We start from the raw sequence: 16,670 nt of genomic DNA, 5'->3' as shown, positions 1-16,670 counted from the left end.
ATTCCACCTTACGTAGATTTTGCATTCATATATAACTGTGTAAAGAAAGAAGTCTGAGGGAAATGTATCATTTCACAGGTGCAAACCTGACTTGTACCTCAAATTTTTGTTTACCCAGGAGGACAGTGGTAGGGAAAGTGAATAGTAACCATTCTGTGACAGAGTAGTATGAAATGAGAATATTATGCAATACTACAAAGACAGTTGTTTGATTGGTTGGATAATGAAGTGAGTATATGATTAAATAGTAAATACTCTGCCTTGTTCCAAAAAAGATTTAGGACCCCTGATTTTTTCACATTTTCAGGGCCTCATGAAGCTTCATATAATCATTCTACCAGTATTTTCAAACAGGAAAAGATTATCACGGATTCTTACTTTCAATTGGCTGCATGCACACCTTTCTTAGGCACGGGGCATTATTAGAACAAAGCTTCTGTAGATTAAAAAAAAAAAAGCCTATGTAATTTTCACTCTTCTTTTCTAGGAGAATTAGATCACCCAGATCCGTTCCAATTCAGTGGTGCCCTCAATTGCCGTCTTGCCACTTCAGTTCACATAGTTAATAGTTTCATTCATTCCAGTGAGACTTTGTAGGGTATTGAGTAAGAGTATGGGTTCTGGAGCCTGACTTCTTGAGTTTGCATCAGACTGTCTTCCAGTTTGTGTCCTTAACCATGTTGCTTAATTGTTATGTGCCTCAGTCTCCCCCTATTTAAAATATAGAAATAATAGTAACTGTATCATAAGGATATGAATGTGTGTGTTTTAACTTAGAAACGTATCTGTACACAGCAAATGTTCAATAAATGTTAGTTCTAATTATTTAACAAATAGTTACTCAGTGTTCAATTCAGGTGATTCACAGATTATACTGGGAACAAGATGCAATCTTTGCTCCTTATACTTACAATGTTTCCTGGGCTCCAATTATATTAACATTTGCCATATTAATTTCATTTTTGACATTTTTTAAATTTCATTTTATAGTTGAAATCAAGTGATTTTGCAGTCCTGAAGCAGTTGCTGCCTCTGTTGGAGAAGGTCTCCAACACATACCCTGACCCTGTCATCCAAGAACTTGCTGCTGACCTTCGTATCACCATCTCCACCCACGGAGCCTTTGCCACTGAGGCTGTCACTGTGGCCGCCCAAAGTACCCTGAACAAAAAAGATCCAGAAGGGAATACAGAAGAGGATCAACAAACTAGTTGTAACAGATACACAGAGGTAGCTCAGAGCCACGTTGAACAACAGCAAAACCAGAAGTCACCCCATATAGCCCAGAAGTCTAATGCTCCATTCATTCCTAAGAGGATAAACGAGCCCAGTGCTACTGCAAACCAGAAATCTGGAAGCATAACCACAGAACAGTTCCAAGAGGTTCTTTTATCAGCTTATGATCCTCAGATCCCAACACGGGCTGCTGCTCTGCGTACTCTTTCCTGCTGGATAGAGCAGAGAGAAGCAAAAGCCCTTGAGAGGCAAGAGCAGCTTCTCAAGGTGAGTGGAACATACTACGAAGATATAGGTACAGAGTGAGACAGTGGTCCAGTAGTATGCATTCAGCTCAAGTCTTTCTGGAGTATTGACTATGTTGAGTACTGCCCTGGATTATCCTCTAAGAACTTATAATTATTTAGAAGAAGCTAGACTTAGACACAGAAAGGAGTTAGATGAACACATAAAGCTACTCAATTGAACATGAACAGAGTGCCAAAAATTTTATATGCATTAAATGCTGTGAACAGATATGAAAAAGAATTGAAATCTTCTGGGGAGGTAGATCTTTGTATGACCTTAACACATGGTAAACATCTGAGTAGATAAAAGAAAGGTGGGCATGTGGAATAACATGAGCAAATTCCCAAAGATGGGTAAGTACCTTTTTTGGTAAGTAGGTCTACTTTCAATACTGTGACCCAGCCTAGGTAAGCCACCTGTCTTTCTGGGACTCTTTTAGAGGAATATTGGGCAGGACTGGGTCTCCTCCACTCCCCTTCCTCAATCACAATGAAAAAACTATTCTTTAAATTCTAAATTTATGTAGTAGAATACATATACTTAGTTGGGGATCTTTTTTCTATTATAGGAATTGTCCTGACCTCAGTATGTATTAGCAATGAAGAGCAAGGGGTCTAGAAACTACTTCCTAGGTTTAGATCCCAGAGCAGTTTCATGGAGAATTTACTTAAGCCTTCTGGGCATTAATTATGACGATGATGATCTCTTCCGTTGCCCTCCTCATTAGACTAAGAATTATAATTCTAATTGAAAACATCAATTTTAGTTACTAAGGTATTAGAACCAGTGGCATAATAATAACTGTTATTTATTAAACCAGGTCATAGATCTTTTTTCCCCCCATACTGGGGGTCATAGGCCATATATCTTGCATTGCCTCTGTTCCTCACAACAGCTGCAATACTGGTATTATCCCAATTTTATAGATGAGAAAACTAAGACACAAGGATTTGCTGTCATTGAAATATTACTGAAAACTTCAATATATCTTCTTCAAGTAATCATTAAAAATATCCCTATTTAGTTAATGAATGCTATAAATGTCTTTGGAATTTTCTTTTTTGGGGGGGGGGTGCTGGGTATCGAACCCAGGGCCTTGTGCTTACAAGGCAAGCACTTTACTGACTGAGCTGTCTTCTCAGCCCCCTGGAATTTTCTTTTTTAATTTAATTTAATTTTATTTTTTTAGCTGTAGATGGACACAATATCTTTATTTTAATGTGGTACTAAGGATCGAACCCAGTACCTTGGCATGCTAGGCAAGTGCTCTACCTCTGAGCCACAACCCCAGGCTGGAATTTTCTATAACTTCATATAACCTTCATCTGTTATACTTAACTAGTCACTAAATCCTGTCAATTCTTTTTTTCTAAGAAGTCCTTCAAATGTATCTCTTCCTCTTTATTCCCATGGCCACTTCCCTTTCTCCATACATGATCCCCACACCTTCCAAACTTGTCATCTTCCCTTCTTGACTAATCATAGGCTCTCCCTAACATACCTAAGATGTAGACTGACAGCATCAAGTCAATACCAAAAAAAAAAAAAAATCCATGGTACCAGCAAAGGACATGGCACACAGTAAATGGAACAGACACCCCCAACTTGCCCTAGACACCAGGCAAAAAAAACATGGCACATGGGCATTGTCTGTCACTGTGGTATCATCTAGATAAACCATGCTCACTGCAGTTAATTTCCTAGTGAATTTCCAAATTGTGGGATATATTGAGTAATTTGTTACAAATGTCAATTGAAGTACAAAAATTTGCCAGATTTTAAAAAATAAAGAACAGATTCAAATTTATTACAATAATAATGTCTGCCTCATTTGCATTTCCATATGCTTTCTGAGTACAAGAGAAAAGGATCAAATTGCAGCACATATGCCATCAATTCACAAAACCCCACACTTTGCTACTTAGGTGTCAACCTTTTGTCAATCATGTCATATATGAGAATGTTGTCCACCATGAGCTGTCAGGAAAATATGGAGGATTATTCTTCCAGACATTGATTTCCATGATTGCTGCTGGCGTATACGTCACTAAGAAGTTATCTCCCCTAATTTTTCTCCCTTGTTAGCTGTTATAAGACTGGGACTTCAAGCATATACACCATCTTCCTCCCAAGATGCTATATCAGAATAATTTCTAGGCTAAGATAAACAAGAAGAATTTGCTGTTTTGAGGCTATGCATAAGAGGGTCTCAAGTCTTTCCTTGATCTTTGTGAGTCATTTCACTCTTTTTTTGTGGTTCCAGATATTTTTGGAGAACTTGGAGCATGAAGATACTTTTGTATATCTGTCTGCCATTCAGGGTAAGTCGATCCTGGTTAAAGGACTTTGTGTCTGTGAAACAAAAATTGTATCATGTTTCTTCGCACTAAATCTCTAGTTACGCAGCCACAAGACACTGTTGGTCGTTTTGTCCAACTTCCTGCCACTTAGCTCAGGCACTCCAAGTTATAATAATAATATTGTTGGACGGTTCCTAAAGGGTTTTTTTAGAGCTTCAGTGTCTCATAACTTTTTATTCATATCACTTATAAGGCTATATATTAAGTCCCATTTCCTCTAATTCAAAGAGGTAAAGAAGGGTTTACACATGACCTCTTATTACATTAACCTTTTATATTAGACTATTATTAGTACCCACCTTTGTTCTCTAAGCTAAAAGAATCTCAGGGTGTGTTATGTGTGTGTGTTGTTTTGTTTTTGTGCTGGGTGTTGAACCCAGGATCTCCCACATGCTAAATGACTGTTACTGAGCTATGGCCCCAACCCCAATCTTGGGATATTTAATGTTTCTTCATCAAAGTTTTTTCAGTCATTTTTTTTTTTTTTTCAGTCATTTTATTTCTCTTTGGGGATTCTTCATTATTCTCTGAATCGTCATTAATTTGTGGATTCTAGATCTAGAGAAAGTATACAGAATTAGTCATGGGAAAGTGAGATACAGACATGGTGAGAAGGTTAGAATTAACTCGGTTTCCTTGAGCACTCAGTGTGGTATCGCTGTCAAGAACTGGGGGTCTGGAGGGAGACTACCTGAGTGCACCTCCTCATTCTCCTGCTTTTTGTCTGCATAGATTTGGCAAATGATTTAATCCCTCTGGTCTTCAAGTTCCTATCTGTTAAAAGGAGACTAAATGGAAATGGAAAATAGTTACTTTGGAAAATAGTCTGGCATTTCCTTTAAAGTAAAAACAGACTTAACCAACAATTCTATTCCAAGATATATACCCAACAGAAATGAAAACTCATGTCTCCATAAAAACTTACATATGAATGTTCATAGCAGCATTGTTTGCAGTCACCCAAAAGTGAAAGCAACCCAGATATTCATCAGCTGATGAGTGGACAAGCAAAATGTGGTATATACATAACAGGGAATTTTTTTTTTACCATAAAAATAATTAAGTACTATTACCTGTTACAACATGGATGAACTTTGAAAACATTTTGTTCAATGAAAGAAAGCTGGTCACAAAGTACTACATATTATATGAATCCATTTATATGAAATGCCCAGAATAGAGACAGAAGGTAAATTAGTGGCCACCTAGGGCTGGGAGGAAGGGGTATGTGGTTGAGGGTGATAGCTAAAGGGTATGGGGTGGCAAAAACATTCTAAAATTGTTCGTGATGATGGTTGTACAGTTCTATGAGTATGCAAGGGACCCACTGAATTTTGTGAATACTTTAAATGGTTAATTGTTTGGGTGTGAGTGATATCTCAATAAAACTGCCACTTATAGAACAAAATTTAATAAGAGGGAAGAGGGCCAAGATTGTCAGTGCCTCAGAAAATATGACAACTAAATGTATGTGATAGATGGGGTCCTGGAACAGAAAAAGAATTTTAGGGAAAAACTAAGGTAATTTGAATAAGTTATGGGCTTTACTTCATAATAAAGTATTAATAGTTCATTATCAACTACTCCATATTAATGTAAGACATTAATAATAGGGCCATGACGGCACATGCCGGTAGTCCATTATTTGGGAAACTGAGGAAAGCACATCATTTCAGCCCAGAAGTTTGAGGCCAGCCTGGGGCAATATAGTGAGACCCCATCTCATTAAAAAATATATATAATAATAACAATAATAATAATAGGGACAACTGGGTGTGAAGTATATTTTATCAATAATTCCATATTTTCTCAATAATTCCATAATCTGCAACTATTCTTTCATTGAAAGTTTGTTTATAAAAGGGGAGCTTACCGGATGCAGTTGTGCTTGCCTGTAATCACAGTGACTTGGGAAGCTGAGGCAGGAGGATTGCAAGTTCAAGGCAAGCCTAAGCAATTTGGCAAGTCCCTAAGCAACTTAGCAAGACCCTGTCTCAAAATAAAAAATAAAACAGACTCGGGATATAGCTCAGTGTTAAAGTGCCCTTGGGTTCAAATCCTATTACCAAAAAAAGGGTGGAGGTGTTTATATTAGGTTAAATGGATTAATGCCTTGAAAGTGCTTAACACATAATGTTCAAAGTATGTTAGTTATTAATATTGTAATGTTGTTACCATGGTTGTTTTCACTATTACTTCATTTGTTGCTTGAGCTTGGGAATTTTTTTTTTTTAATTCAACAAACATTTATTGTGCCCCTCTATACAAAACACTTTAACTGTTGAGTTGGGGTGACTAGGTTGAAAGGTAAAAAGAGAATTCTTCAAAGGAGACAAAATGACCGCTCGAAGAGAAAAGGGACAGCTGGGTGATGGCAGTTGCCAAAGAGAAGAGGATTTCAAGAAAGAAAGTAATTAACCTGCAGCTTAATGGTCAGAGAGCCCTGGGGGGAGGGCACAGGAGGCTACATGACATGGAATGGTACTTGTGGAAATCAAATAAATCAATGAAGCAAGAACTTAAAATGTCTCTAATTAATAAGTCTCAGAAAACAAGTCATCCTGTACTTTCTCCAAGAAACTATGATACTGTCAAGGAGATGTTTTTTCATTGATTTTTTTTTTTTTTTTTTTTTTTTTTTAATGACTGGGTTTTCGGGAAGTGGAAGCATGTCATTCTAAAGTAGCAACATTGCTACTTGGAATAATCTTCTTAGTTGATTAACCCATTGAGCTCATTAGCCTCTAGAATCTGCTATAAAAATCACAACTGTTGGTGTTGTGTTTGTTTTTAGTAATTTTAATTGGTGTGCTAATCAGTTAGTAGCTAATTTGGTGATGAAGAACATGGGAGGTGGAGATGTAATTTTTCTTCTCAGCTCCTCAAGATGGACAAGATTGAACTAATTGATGTTTTTGGTATTTGTAACATGCACTTAAAAGCCAAGGCCTTAGGTAAAGTTCCCATTAAGAAAGGAAAGAACTGAATTTTCCCACCTGTGTTGCCAAAGTAGTTTGCCCAAGCTTAAACCACTCTAGCAACAAAGCTTTTTAGGACTCTCACAAGTCTTGCAGGAGAGGGGGTGCCTAGCTGTCCTCTGAATGGCGTGTAGTTTGGGGGACTGTGTGTATGTATATGTTAAGTTTTCCTTTTCTAGGCTGCCTAAATGGCTCTGTGTGAGTTACAGTGTACTTCTTACTTATTTATTGATACTTTGGATTTCTTTTATAATTTCTTACCAACTCTGTCTGCAATCTAGGCAAAGAACAGAAAGGCATTAAATAAACTCATTCATTAAGCAGGCATTTATTTGTGCCTGATTTAAGAATCTGAGAACTAAATTCCAATTTGAGTTTTATGAATGACTGTCTGCAGCTCTGTTTATTCCTATTAAGAAAGTTCTGCTTGATGTAGTTGTCCTGGCAACTGCTCCCCCTTACTCAAAATCAGCTTCTTCTTCAGGTAGAGAATTATGGACACAGTTGCCAAGTACCCAGCTACTAGGAGTTACAGATAGACAGCTTGATGGTAAATGCACTGGTCTTTCCCTTTTACATTCCTTGTATGGTCTTTCTTCACTGTTTTTATCACCATTATTATTACACAAATAATACATTTTCATTGTCTTAAAAATTTTAATGACAAGTATATAGAGTGAGAAGCAGAAGTCTTTTTCTTTCCCAAAATAGGAGATAAAATATGTCCTTGAGAGCCCCATAATGTGTTGTAGTTGTTTGGGACGTTTTTTACATGAAAGTTTGGAAATAGTTGTTCAATAATGAATGTGACCGGTAAAGTGGAAACTGAACCCAGTTGTGTTTTACAATTGCCTATCTACATCCCCATTCCTTTTTATTTTTTATTTTGAAAGAGTCTCACTAAGTTGCCTAGGGCCTTGCTGCGTTGCTGAGGCTGGCCTCCAACTTGTGATCTTCCTGCCTCAGCCTCCCACATTGCTGGAATTATAGGTGTGTGCCACTGTGCCCAGCTGTGATACTCTTTAATAAGGTATAATAGCCAGTTTATTTATCATAATGTGACTCTGCTCATGTATCCTCTCTGTCACATTCAATAAAAAACATTTTGAAAGCAACAGATTTAAGTGATTTTAGGGATCCAAGTGGTCCCTCTCAGGGATCTTTGGTTTTGTTGTTGCTCTTGTTTTGGTGGAGGGGGCATTACTGGGGATTGAACCCAGGGCCTCAAGCTTGGTAAGCAGGCACTTGAACACTTAGCTATACCCACAGCCTATAAAACTGCCAAGCTCATTAAAAACAGAAAACCACCTAAGCCAAGCCTGGGAGGTGAAATATGCCACTGTGAGTAGACTGAAGGGATATGCCCAGACAAATCACTCTTCCATGTTCTTCCTTTCAGAGAAGAGTTCATTTCTGTCAAAAAAGCTAGCGGGAAGGAAGGCAAAAGACCCTGAAGGGTGACTGTAGATACTAGATGACATTATTTTTACAGAGTTTCAAACTGAGCAGAATTACAAGTCTCAACTTGTCAGAAATCAAACCCTATTTCATTCTCATATTTCTACCTCAAATAAAGTAAGTTGAAAAACCATTAACTGAAAATAATTCTATCCCTTAAAGGATCATCTAATTGGATCTGGCATGGAAATTTGGAATGCAATCCTATGAAGCTTATCATCTTCACTTCTGTCCTTGAAATGGAAAAATTTCTTTTGTCTTCACCTGATTTCTGTAGCAACTAATGAATAAGTGAGCATTTGTTGATTATCTCTCATATATGCTACTTCTGTCAATTCATGAAGTTGTTCTGGGAAGAGACATTATCCCCATTTTTAAACTTCCTATTTGAAATATAATTTGCATACCTAAAATTTACCAGCTTAAAATATGCAAGTCAGTGGCTTTTAGTGTATTTAAAGAGTTCTGCAACCGTCACCACTATCTAATTTTGGAATGTTTTTATCATTCCATACCCATTATCAGTCACTTCCCATTCCTCATTCTACCAGCCCCTGGCAACCACTGATCTACTTTTTTTGGGTGGGATGGTGGTGCTAGGGAGCAAATCCAGGGCCTTGCATTTGCGAGGCATGTGTTCTACCACTGAGCAACACCCTGAGCCTCTGGTCTACTTTTTATCTATGGATTTGCCTATTTTGGACATTCATGTAAATGGATTCATACAATAAAGTGGAACCAATGAGTCTCTTCCTCTGGCTCTTTTCACTTACACATAATGTTTTAGAAATGCATCCATGTTATAGCATGGTTCAGTACTTCATTCCTCTTTATGACTGAATAATATTTTATTATATTGATTACTCAGATTGTTTTTCATCTTCAGTTGATGTACAGTTGGGTTATTTGACCTTTTTGTCTATTATGAATAATATTGCTAGGAACATTCATGTGTAAGTCTTTGTGTACAAACATGTTTTCATTTCCCCTAGGCATCCACCTAGGAGTAGAATTGCTAGGTCATATAGTAACTCCATGTTTAGCCTTTTGAGAAGCTGCCACACAATTTTCCAAATGGCTGTGCCATTTTACATCCCTACTAGAAATCTAAGAGTTCCAATTTCTCTCTCTCTCTCTCTTTTTTTTTTTTTTTTTTTTTTCTTTTTTTGACTGGGGAGTGAACCCAGGGGTGCTTTACCACTGAGCCATATCCCCAGCCCAATTTTGTATTTTATTTAGAGACAGGGTATCACTGAGTTACTTAGGGCCTCACCAACTTGCCGAGGCTGGCTTTGAACTCGCCATTCTCCTGCCCCACTCTCCCGAGCCACTGGGGTTACAGGTATGCATCACCACGCCTGGCATTACATTTAGGTTTGTGACTCATTTTGAGTTAATTTTTAGATATGATATGAGGTAGTCCCATTTTATAGCTAAAGATTCTGACATTTCCATAGGTTAATTCCCCTTTTCAAGATCATATAACCAATCATTCAAACCTTATTCTTTCCTCCACATCTTATTTTCTCCCCAGTATAATAGTTTGCTTCTCTAGTACTTTTCAAAAAATGGTAGAAATTGATCCCATTATGAGTATGACTATCAATATTTATTAAAATTGAATAATACTTAATCGTCTAGAAATCTTTGATTCTGTCAACAATCCTGAAATATAGTAAGAGCAAACATAATTCTTCCTTTCCCCCCCTAATTCCAGGGATTGAATTCAGGGGCTCTTTACCACTGAGCTGCATTTCCAGCCCTTTTTCACTTATTTTTTTATTTTGAGACACGATCTCACTAAGTTGCTGAGGGTAGTCTTGTATTTGTGATGTTCCTGCGTCTGCCTCCTGAATAGCTGGGTTTATAGGTTTGTGCCACTATACCTGGCCATAACCCTTCCTTTTTAAATGAAGAATTGACTTGGTGATATTCACACAAGTTGAGAGTGTTGGAGCAGGGACTGACTCACTTTGCAGGGATTCCTACTCTCTTACACCATATCTTACAGTCCAGGATGATGCCTCCTTTCTCTTCCTCAAGTCAGAGGTTGCATTTTGAAGTCCAGAGGGCTTGAATTTTATACTAGCTTCATTTTTGGAGTATCTGTTCAGTGGTTTACTCATCAGTCAAAGATTGATACACTCAGATTTGTATCAATATTTAGCAGTTTAGTACTTTTACCTGTAAGTAAAAGATCAGCTAGCTACTTCACTATTAGTTCTTTTCACTTTCCAAGATTGCCCTGGATAGTCAGGCATGGTGATGATGCATACCTATATCCCAGTGAATCAGGAGGCTGAGGCAGAAGGATCCCAAGTTCAAGGCCTGCCTTGGCAATTTAGCAAGATCCTTCCTCAAAATAAAAGTAAAAAAAAAAAAAAAAAAAGGACTGGGGATTGTAGTTCAGTGCTGCTAGGTTCAACTCCCAGTTGAGAGAGAGAGAGAGAGAGAGAGAGAGAGAGAGAGAGAGAGAGAGACAGAGATTGTCCCAGATAATTGCCATGTAAGAGAAATAACAATAAGTAATATAGGAATTTTCATTTGTTGAGTGCCTAGTAGGTGTCAGTCAAAACAAGACTGCAGGTTAGGAATTATTACTGTCATTTTATAGATGAGGGAACTGAGACTCAAAGAGGTTAAGAACCTGGCTCAGAGTGACACCCATCTTAAGTGACAGCATCCAGATTTGAATTTAAGTCTCTCTGGCTCTGATGCCCTTGTTCTTGCCCGAGGGAAAGATAGTGAATCATAGTGCCCCCATTGTTCCTGTTCCCAAGTGGAAAGGCCAAGTTTCCTTATGGTCTTAGTTTAATAGCCTGTCTATGAGAAATTGTTTCTCTATAAATCAGCCCTTCCTATAACTTAATAATATGCTGATCTCATGCCTACCTGATTTTGTTTTGTTTTGTTTTGCTTATTTGGCAGTGTGTAGAGTGTTAATTTTTAAGTAATCTCTGAACGTATTTTTGAAACTCATCTTCCTACCTCATGCTGCTTGCCCTTCTTCCTGCTGTTCGTCATTGTTGTTTCAGCACTGAGGGTATCAGCACTGTTTGGGGAGCATCAGGAAGGTCTTCAGAAATCAATTCTGGGATTTATGCAATTTACTATATTAGTCAGTTTTGTGCTGCTATAACAATTCCTGAGTTTTGGAAATTTATAATGGATAGAGTCTTATTTCTTACTCTTCTGGAGGCTGGGAAATCCAGGGGGTCACATCTAGCCAGTGCTTTCTTTCTGCATCATCCCATGGCAGAAGGCTAAAGGTGGACCTTGTAGGAGGGAGATGGGGAGAGAGGGAAAAAAGAAAGAGGGAGGGAAATGCAGAGTCAGAGAGATGGGGATGTGGGGAGGAAGGGACTTTTCTAGGAAGCCACTCCATGAAATGGATGAATGGCATTAATCCACTTATGAGGGCAGGGTCTTCATGACCTCTTAAAGGTCCCTCTTCTCTGTTGCACTAGGGATTAAGTTTCTAACACATGAACTTTGGGGAACGCATTTAAACCATAACACTGAGATTGTGGGTTAGGCAAATATGCAGTTTTTTGTATAGAACTTTTGAGATTTATTGTATTTCTGATGCCAATAATGATATTTTTAAAACCTTAAAAAATACAAATTATGAGACTGGAAAAATTGGAACCTTCATTTAATATACCAATGGTACAGTTGCTTTGGAAGACAGTCTGGCAATTCTCAGAAGGGTAAACTTAGTTATTATATAACCCATCAATTCTACTCATACTCCATTTGAAGAGAAATGAAAACATATGTCCACAAAAGCTTATATATCAGCATTATTCATAATAGCTCCAAAATGGGATCAACCAAGTATCTATCACCTGGTAAATAAGTAAATAAAATCTAGTATATTTATACAGTGAAATATTAGTTGGTAGTAAGAAGGAATGAGATACTACTGATTCAGACTACAGCATGGATGAAAAGGTATGTAAAAGAAGCCAGGCACGAAAGGCCACATATTGTCTGATTCCATTTATATGAAATGTCCAGAACAGGCAAAGGTACAGATATGAAAAAATGGAGTAGTGGTTTCTAGAGGATGGAGGATGGGACTTGGGCATGGATGTAACTGGTGCAAGGTTTCTTTTTGATGAGATTAACTTATTTTTGGATTGGATAATGGTGATCATTTCACAGTAACTGAATTTTATGCTCACAGTAACTGAATTTTATGCTAAAAAAAAAAAAACTTTGAAAATTGAGAAGAGTTTGTGATGGTCTGTTGGGAGCATGAAAGATGGATGGGCAGGATCTCAACCTGTGAAACTGAAAGGAAAATAGACTGGAAGAGGTTCAGGAATGGGGCAAATGTAAAAGAGGGCAAACAGTTCAGGCACAAAGGTGAGGGACATGGAAGTTTCTGGAATAGCAAGAGAAGGCATCTGGGCTTTTCCTTGAGGGCTACAGGGAACCTTTGTAGTTGCCAGCCTGCCAGAAATGGCTTGGTGCTGGGCTTCCCAGATTTGAGAGTATGCTTGTTGATGGTTCTTATTTATTTGTTCTTACTTTCAGTCACAACTTGCTAAGTAACACCAATATATCAGGTGTAACTTAGGTTATTTTATTTACTCCTCCCAGCAACCCTGCAAGCATTAGTATCTTTTTCTCCACTTTTTTTTTTTTTTTCAGACAAAGAAACCAAGGTAGAGTCAGCCAGGAGGTGATGGAGCTTGCATTCAACTCCCAAACCAACGCCCTTGTACAACTAACTATGTAGTTCCCTTCTCATTCCATTTTATTTTCTCACCTTTCTCAAACCACCATGACTTCTTCTCTTGTAGACAGGAAAATTAAGCCATGGAACCAGCAGATCTTGACATTTTCAGCTAAGCAATTATATGCTTCTTAATTTGATGGTTTCCAGGGCTCATTTAAAATCCTTCACCTCATGTAGCTAGCTGTCACAAAGGAAGGATCTTCTACCAAGAAGGCAATTGTGAGATACCTTGGGGTAAAGAGTCAGTTGCTTAAATGTCTACTTTATAAGCTATTAAGGAGTCAGTAAGTACCTTCCCTGCAGAACAGCTATTTAAATTTTGCCCTGGAGCCACCCTTTCTTTAGTAAAGTTATCATTTGAAGATAAATTAAGGAGGATGGAATAGTGAGAGCACACCTAAGTAAAATCGACTTATCTTTAAGTACAGCATCCTGTATTCTCTAAGGAACCCTTACAATTCACTATAGCTCAGTTGAGGTAACACCTAGAGGGGGTACCCTGTTTCTCTCTTTCTTTCTCGTACTAAGAAACAAGTAGCTTACATTACCCTTCATTCCAAATACAAATTAAAATTCATAATCTCACCAGATGTGATTAAGATGATCCTTGAAGTTGCTCACACACTTAATAAGCCCAATTATATTTTTTATTAATCCTGACATAGTTCCTTTTGTTGCTGAATCATAAGTTTAGCATTTTTAACTTAATGGAGCATCAATTTCCCCCCTCTCTGGTCATGTCAAATCTTGGGCAGTTGTGGAAAAGTACAGTTAAATGATGCCTGTTCAGTTTGGCACCTCATTTTTTGACTTTCACATTAGACTTTGATACATGGTTTTGCTTCCTGACCTTGTGGTATCTGTGCTGTCTCCGAGGAGGCAAGTAGTTTGGGAATGAATTGAGCCTCCGGGCTCACAGACATTGAGCTACCAAAGACCTAATTAGGTCATCTCTCCATCCACCTGCCAGGACATGATTATTAAGGTTTTCTTTCTTAGGAAAAGACTTATTTATTTTGTTAGTTTGATGGTATTGGGGATTAAGCCCTTGCCTGGAGCATATTAGACAAGCATTCTACCATTGAGCTACATCTCCAACCCCAAGAAGCCTTTTTTAGAAACTTGTTTGTATTTTGTGTCCAATTTTTGTTTTCCCTTATTGATAATCTGACTGTAGATAGGGATGAAAAAAGAAATCTATCACCCTTTCCTGTGCCCTTTTAAGGCTGATGTACTTTAAGTGGCTACCACAGAAGGGTAAAATAAGTCTCCATAAAACCCAGAGAAGAGATTTTCAAACTCCCCTTTGGATCCTGTATGGTGTCTTAGCAGAACCAGGGTGGAAGGAATCATAAAATTTTTTTTTTTTGGCTATTTTTTCCCCTTAGTAGTTAAAAAAAAAAAAAAAAAATCTATTCATTCATTTAACATATACTTATGAGTACTATTTTGAGAGCACTGTTGTAGGTACATAGCTGGAAAAAAAAACAATCATGCCCTGCCCCAAGGAGTTTACAGTTGGAGGAAGGCAAATATTAATCAAATGATCACACAAGTAAAAGTGTGATTATTTGATTGGTGCACTGAAGAAAAGGCACACAGTACTGCAGAGCCTGTTTTAAGGGACATATCACCTGGTAGAGAGACAGGGAGAAGGAAGTGACCCATCAGCTGAGAGCTGGGGGATGGGTAGGAATTAACCTGGTAGAGGAGGGGAGAGTGTCCCACACTACAGGAACAGCAAAGCAGCAGTCTGTGGCAGACAGGAAGGACTGGCTGAACACCTGCCTGTGTTCCAGAACCCTCAGGATCAGGGAAGAAGGGAGGGCCAAGTGGGCTCAGCACACTGTGCAACCCCATCTAACCAGATGGTTCTGCTTCTCTTTCATTGAGCCCTCTTTGAAGATTTTATGTAAAAACAAGGTTCTGCTGCTTTAAAAAAAAATTTTTTTTTTTTTTTTTTTTTTTTTTTAAGAATGTCTGTCTTAGGACATCTATCTGCCCTAGTGAGGATGTTTTGTACCACGTCGTGTCTTGTCACACACCCTGCATAACCTTTTCACCACTGACACAGAACACTGTTGTCTTTTAAACTTGTTTTCTTGAAAGGCAATGAGAATGTCTGAACATATCTGTACAAATCTCTGAACTCAATTGTCCAAAACACAGTCCTTAATTATAAAAAGCATTCTAATTACAGATGAAAAAGGCAAAAACATGTGGAGTTATTTCAGGCCAATGGTAGTCAAATAATTTTTTTTTCTTAGTAGTAGAATCCATTTTCAAATGAGGTCTAACTGAAGTCATCAAAAGCTCAGGTGATTTGTTTTCTTCTTTGTGCCTTTTCACTAATGGTTTTTAACATTTTCTAGTATGACCATGTATTGCTTTTATAATCCAGAGAGAATGTCTTTAAATTATATAGCTGTTTAGGGAAACTGAATTGTTTTGTGATAACATGGTTCAGGGACTAGTACAGATTGAAACAGATGGCTCCCTCTGTTGTAGTACCCCCTGGTGACCTTTTCACAACTAGGGATTACTAAAGCACAGAATGACCATGGCTTTTTCACCATGAAATTATATGATGACAGCAGAAACCTTACTGACAGATGTTTTTCCAAGTGGCGCTTTTCTTAATGAAATGGTTGCTTAGAAACCAGACCATAATAATAACTTTTCTATATTTAGTTTGTAAGTAATTCAGTTTGCAAAGTTATTAAGTCACAGAATACTAATTAGATAGAACTGAACATATCCATTATTTCTCATCTTGCAACTCAGCAGTCAAATGGTTAAATCATCAGCAACACTTCATCCACCATGTGTCTGTCCAGATGCTGTTCCTAACGGGGACCTACCAGGAAAATGACAGCTCTTAGAGAAACCCTGCCCCACAGTTAGCTACGATTTGACAATGGCACAGTGGGTTTGATCTTTTACCAGCATGTGTTAGGAGCTGTTACATGTGACACTTATTAGGTTGCTGAGAGGATCAGTTAGGTCAGTGGGTCAAAAATCGTATGTGAAAAGCAAAAATAAATTCAATTCAAACTAAGCTCAGTGAGACAGCAGTTTAAAGGAAGGACCCAGGAGTGAAGACACTTGTTTAGAACGCTAGAATTTATAAATGTAAAATCTAATATGCTAATTGTTACTAACAACAAAGAAACCAGAACATGTACCAGATTTGTCAGGTGAATTAAAACACTTAATAAATTCAAACTATACAAAATCTAGAAGAAAATAGATTTCTGTCTTCTATTTCCAGAAATGATGAGATAGCTCAGCTGAAAACAGTTACCTTATAAGGTAATGTTTAAACACCTTAAAGCTTTAAGAACTAACAAAAATGCAGGAAATTACCAACCCAATGTCTTCAGAGAAAACCAGAATACTAAGAGGTAAGCTCAGCATTTGAACTCACATTTATCCTTAAGGCATTTGCTTGAGACTAAGCTATGGGTTCACTGCCTTGAAGGACAGGTTACAGAAATGAAAGCCCAGACCCACTTTAAGTGGGAGACTAATAGAATACCATCCAACATTAAGCTTAAGCTTAAACCCGGAAGAAGCACACCACAGGTGAACTGGAAGTAAATG

The 16,670-nt window shown here is 37.8% G+C and overlaps 1 protein-coding gene across 1 annotated transcript in view; it reads left to right on the top strand.

Annotated features, from left to right (window-relative positions):
• The window catches only part of TANGO6 (transport and golgi organization 6 homolog), a 166,550-nt gene that overhangs the window by 61,591 nt on the left and 88,289 nt on the right, over positions 1–16,670 (top strand). The window contains 2 exon segments of the mRNA XM_079116932.1: positions 991–1,503; positions 3,788–3,845. Of these exon segments, the coding sequence (XP_078973058.1) occupies positions 991–1,503; positions 3,788–3,845 (571 nt within the window).

This window comes from Sciurus vulgaris, assembly GCF_902686455.1.
Source record: "Sciurus vulgaris genome assembly, chromosome: 17".
NCBI lineage: Eukaryota > Metazoa > Chordata > Mammalia > Rodentia > Sciuridae > Sciurus > Sciurus vulgaris.
This window is presented reverse-complemented; position numbering and strand designations above follow the sequence as displayed.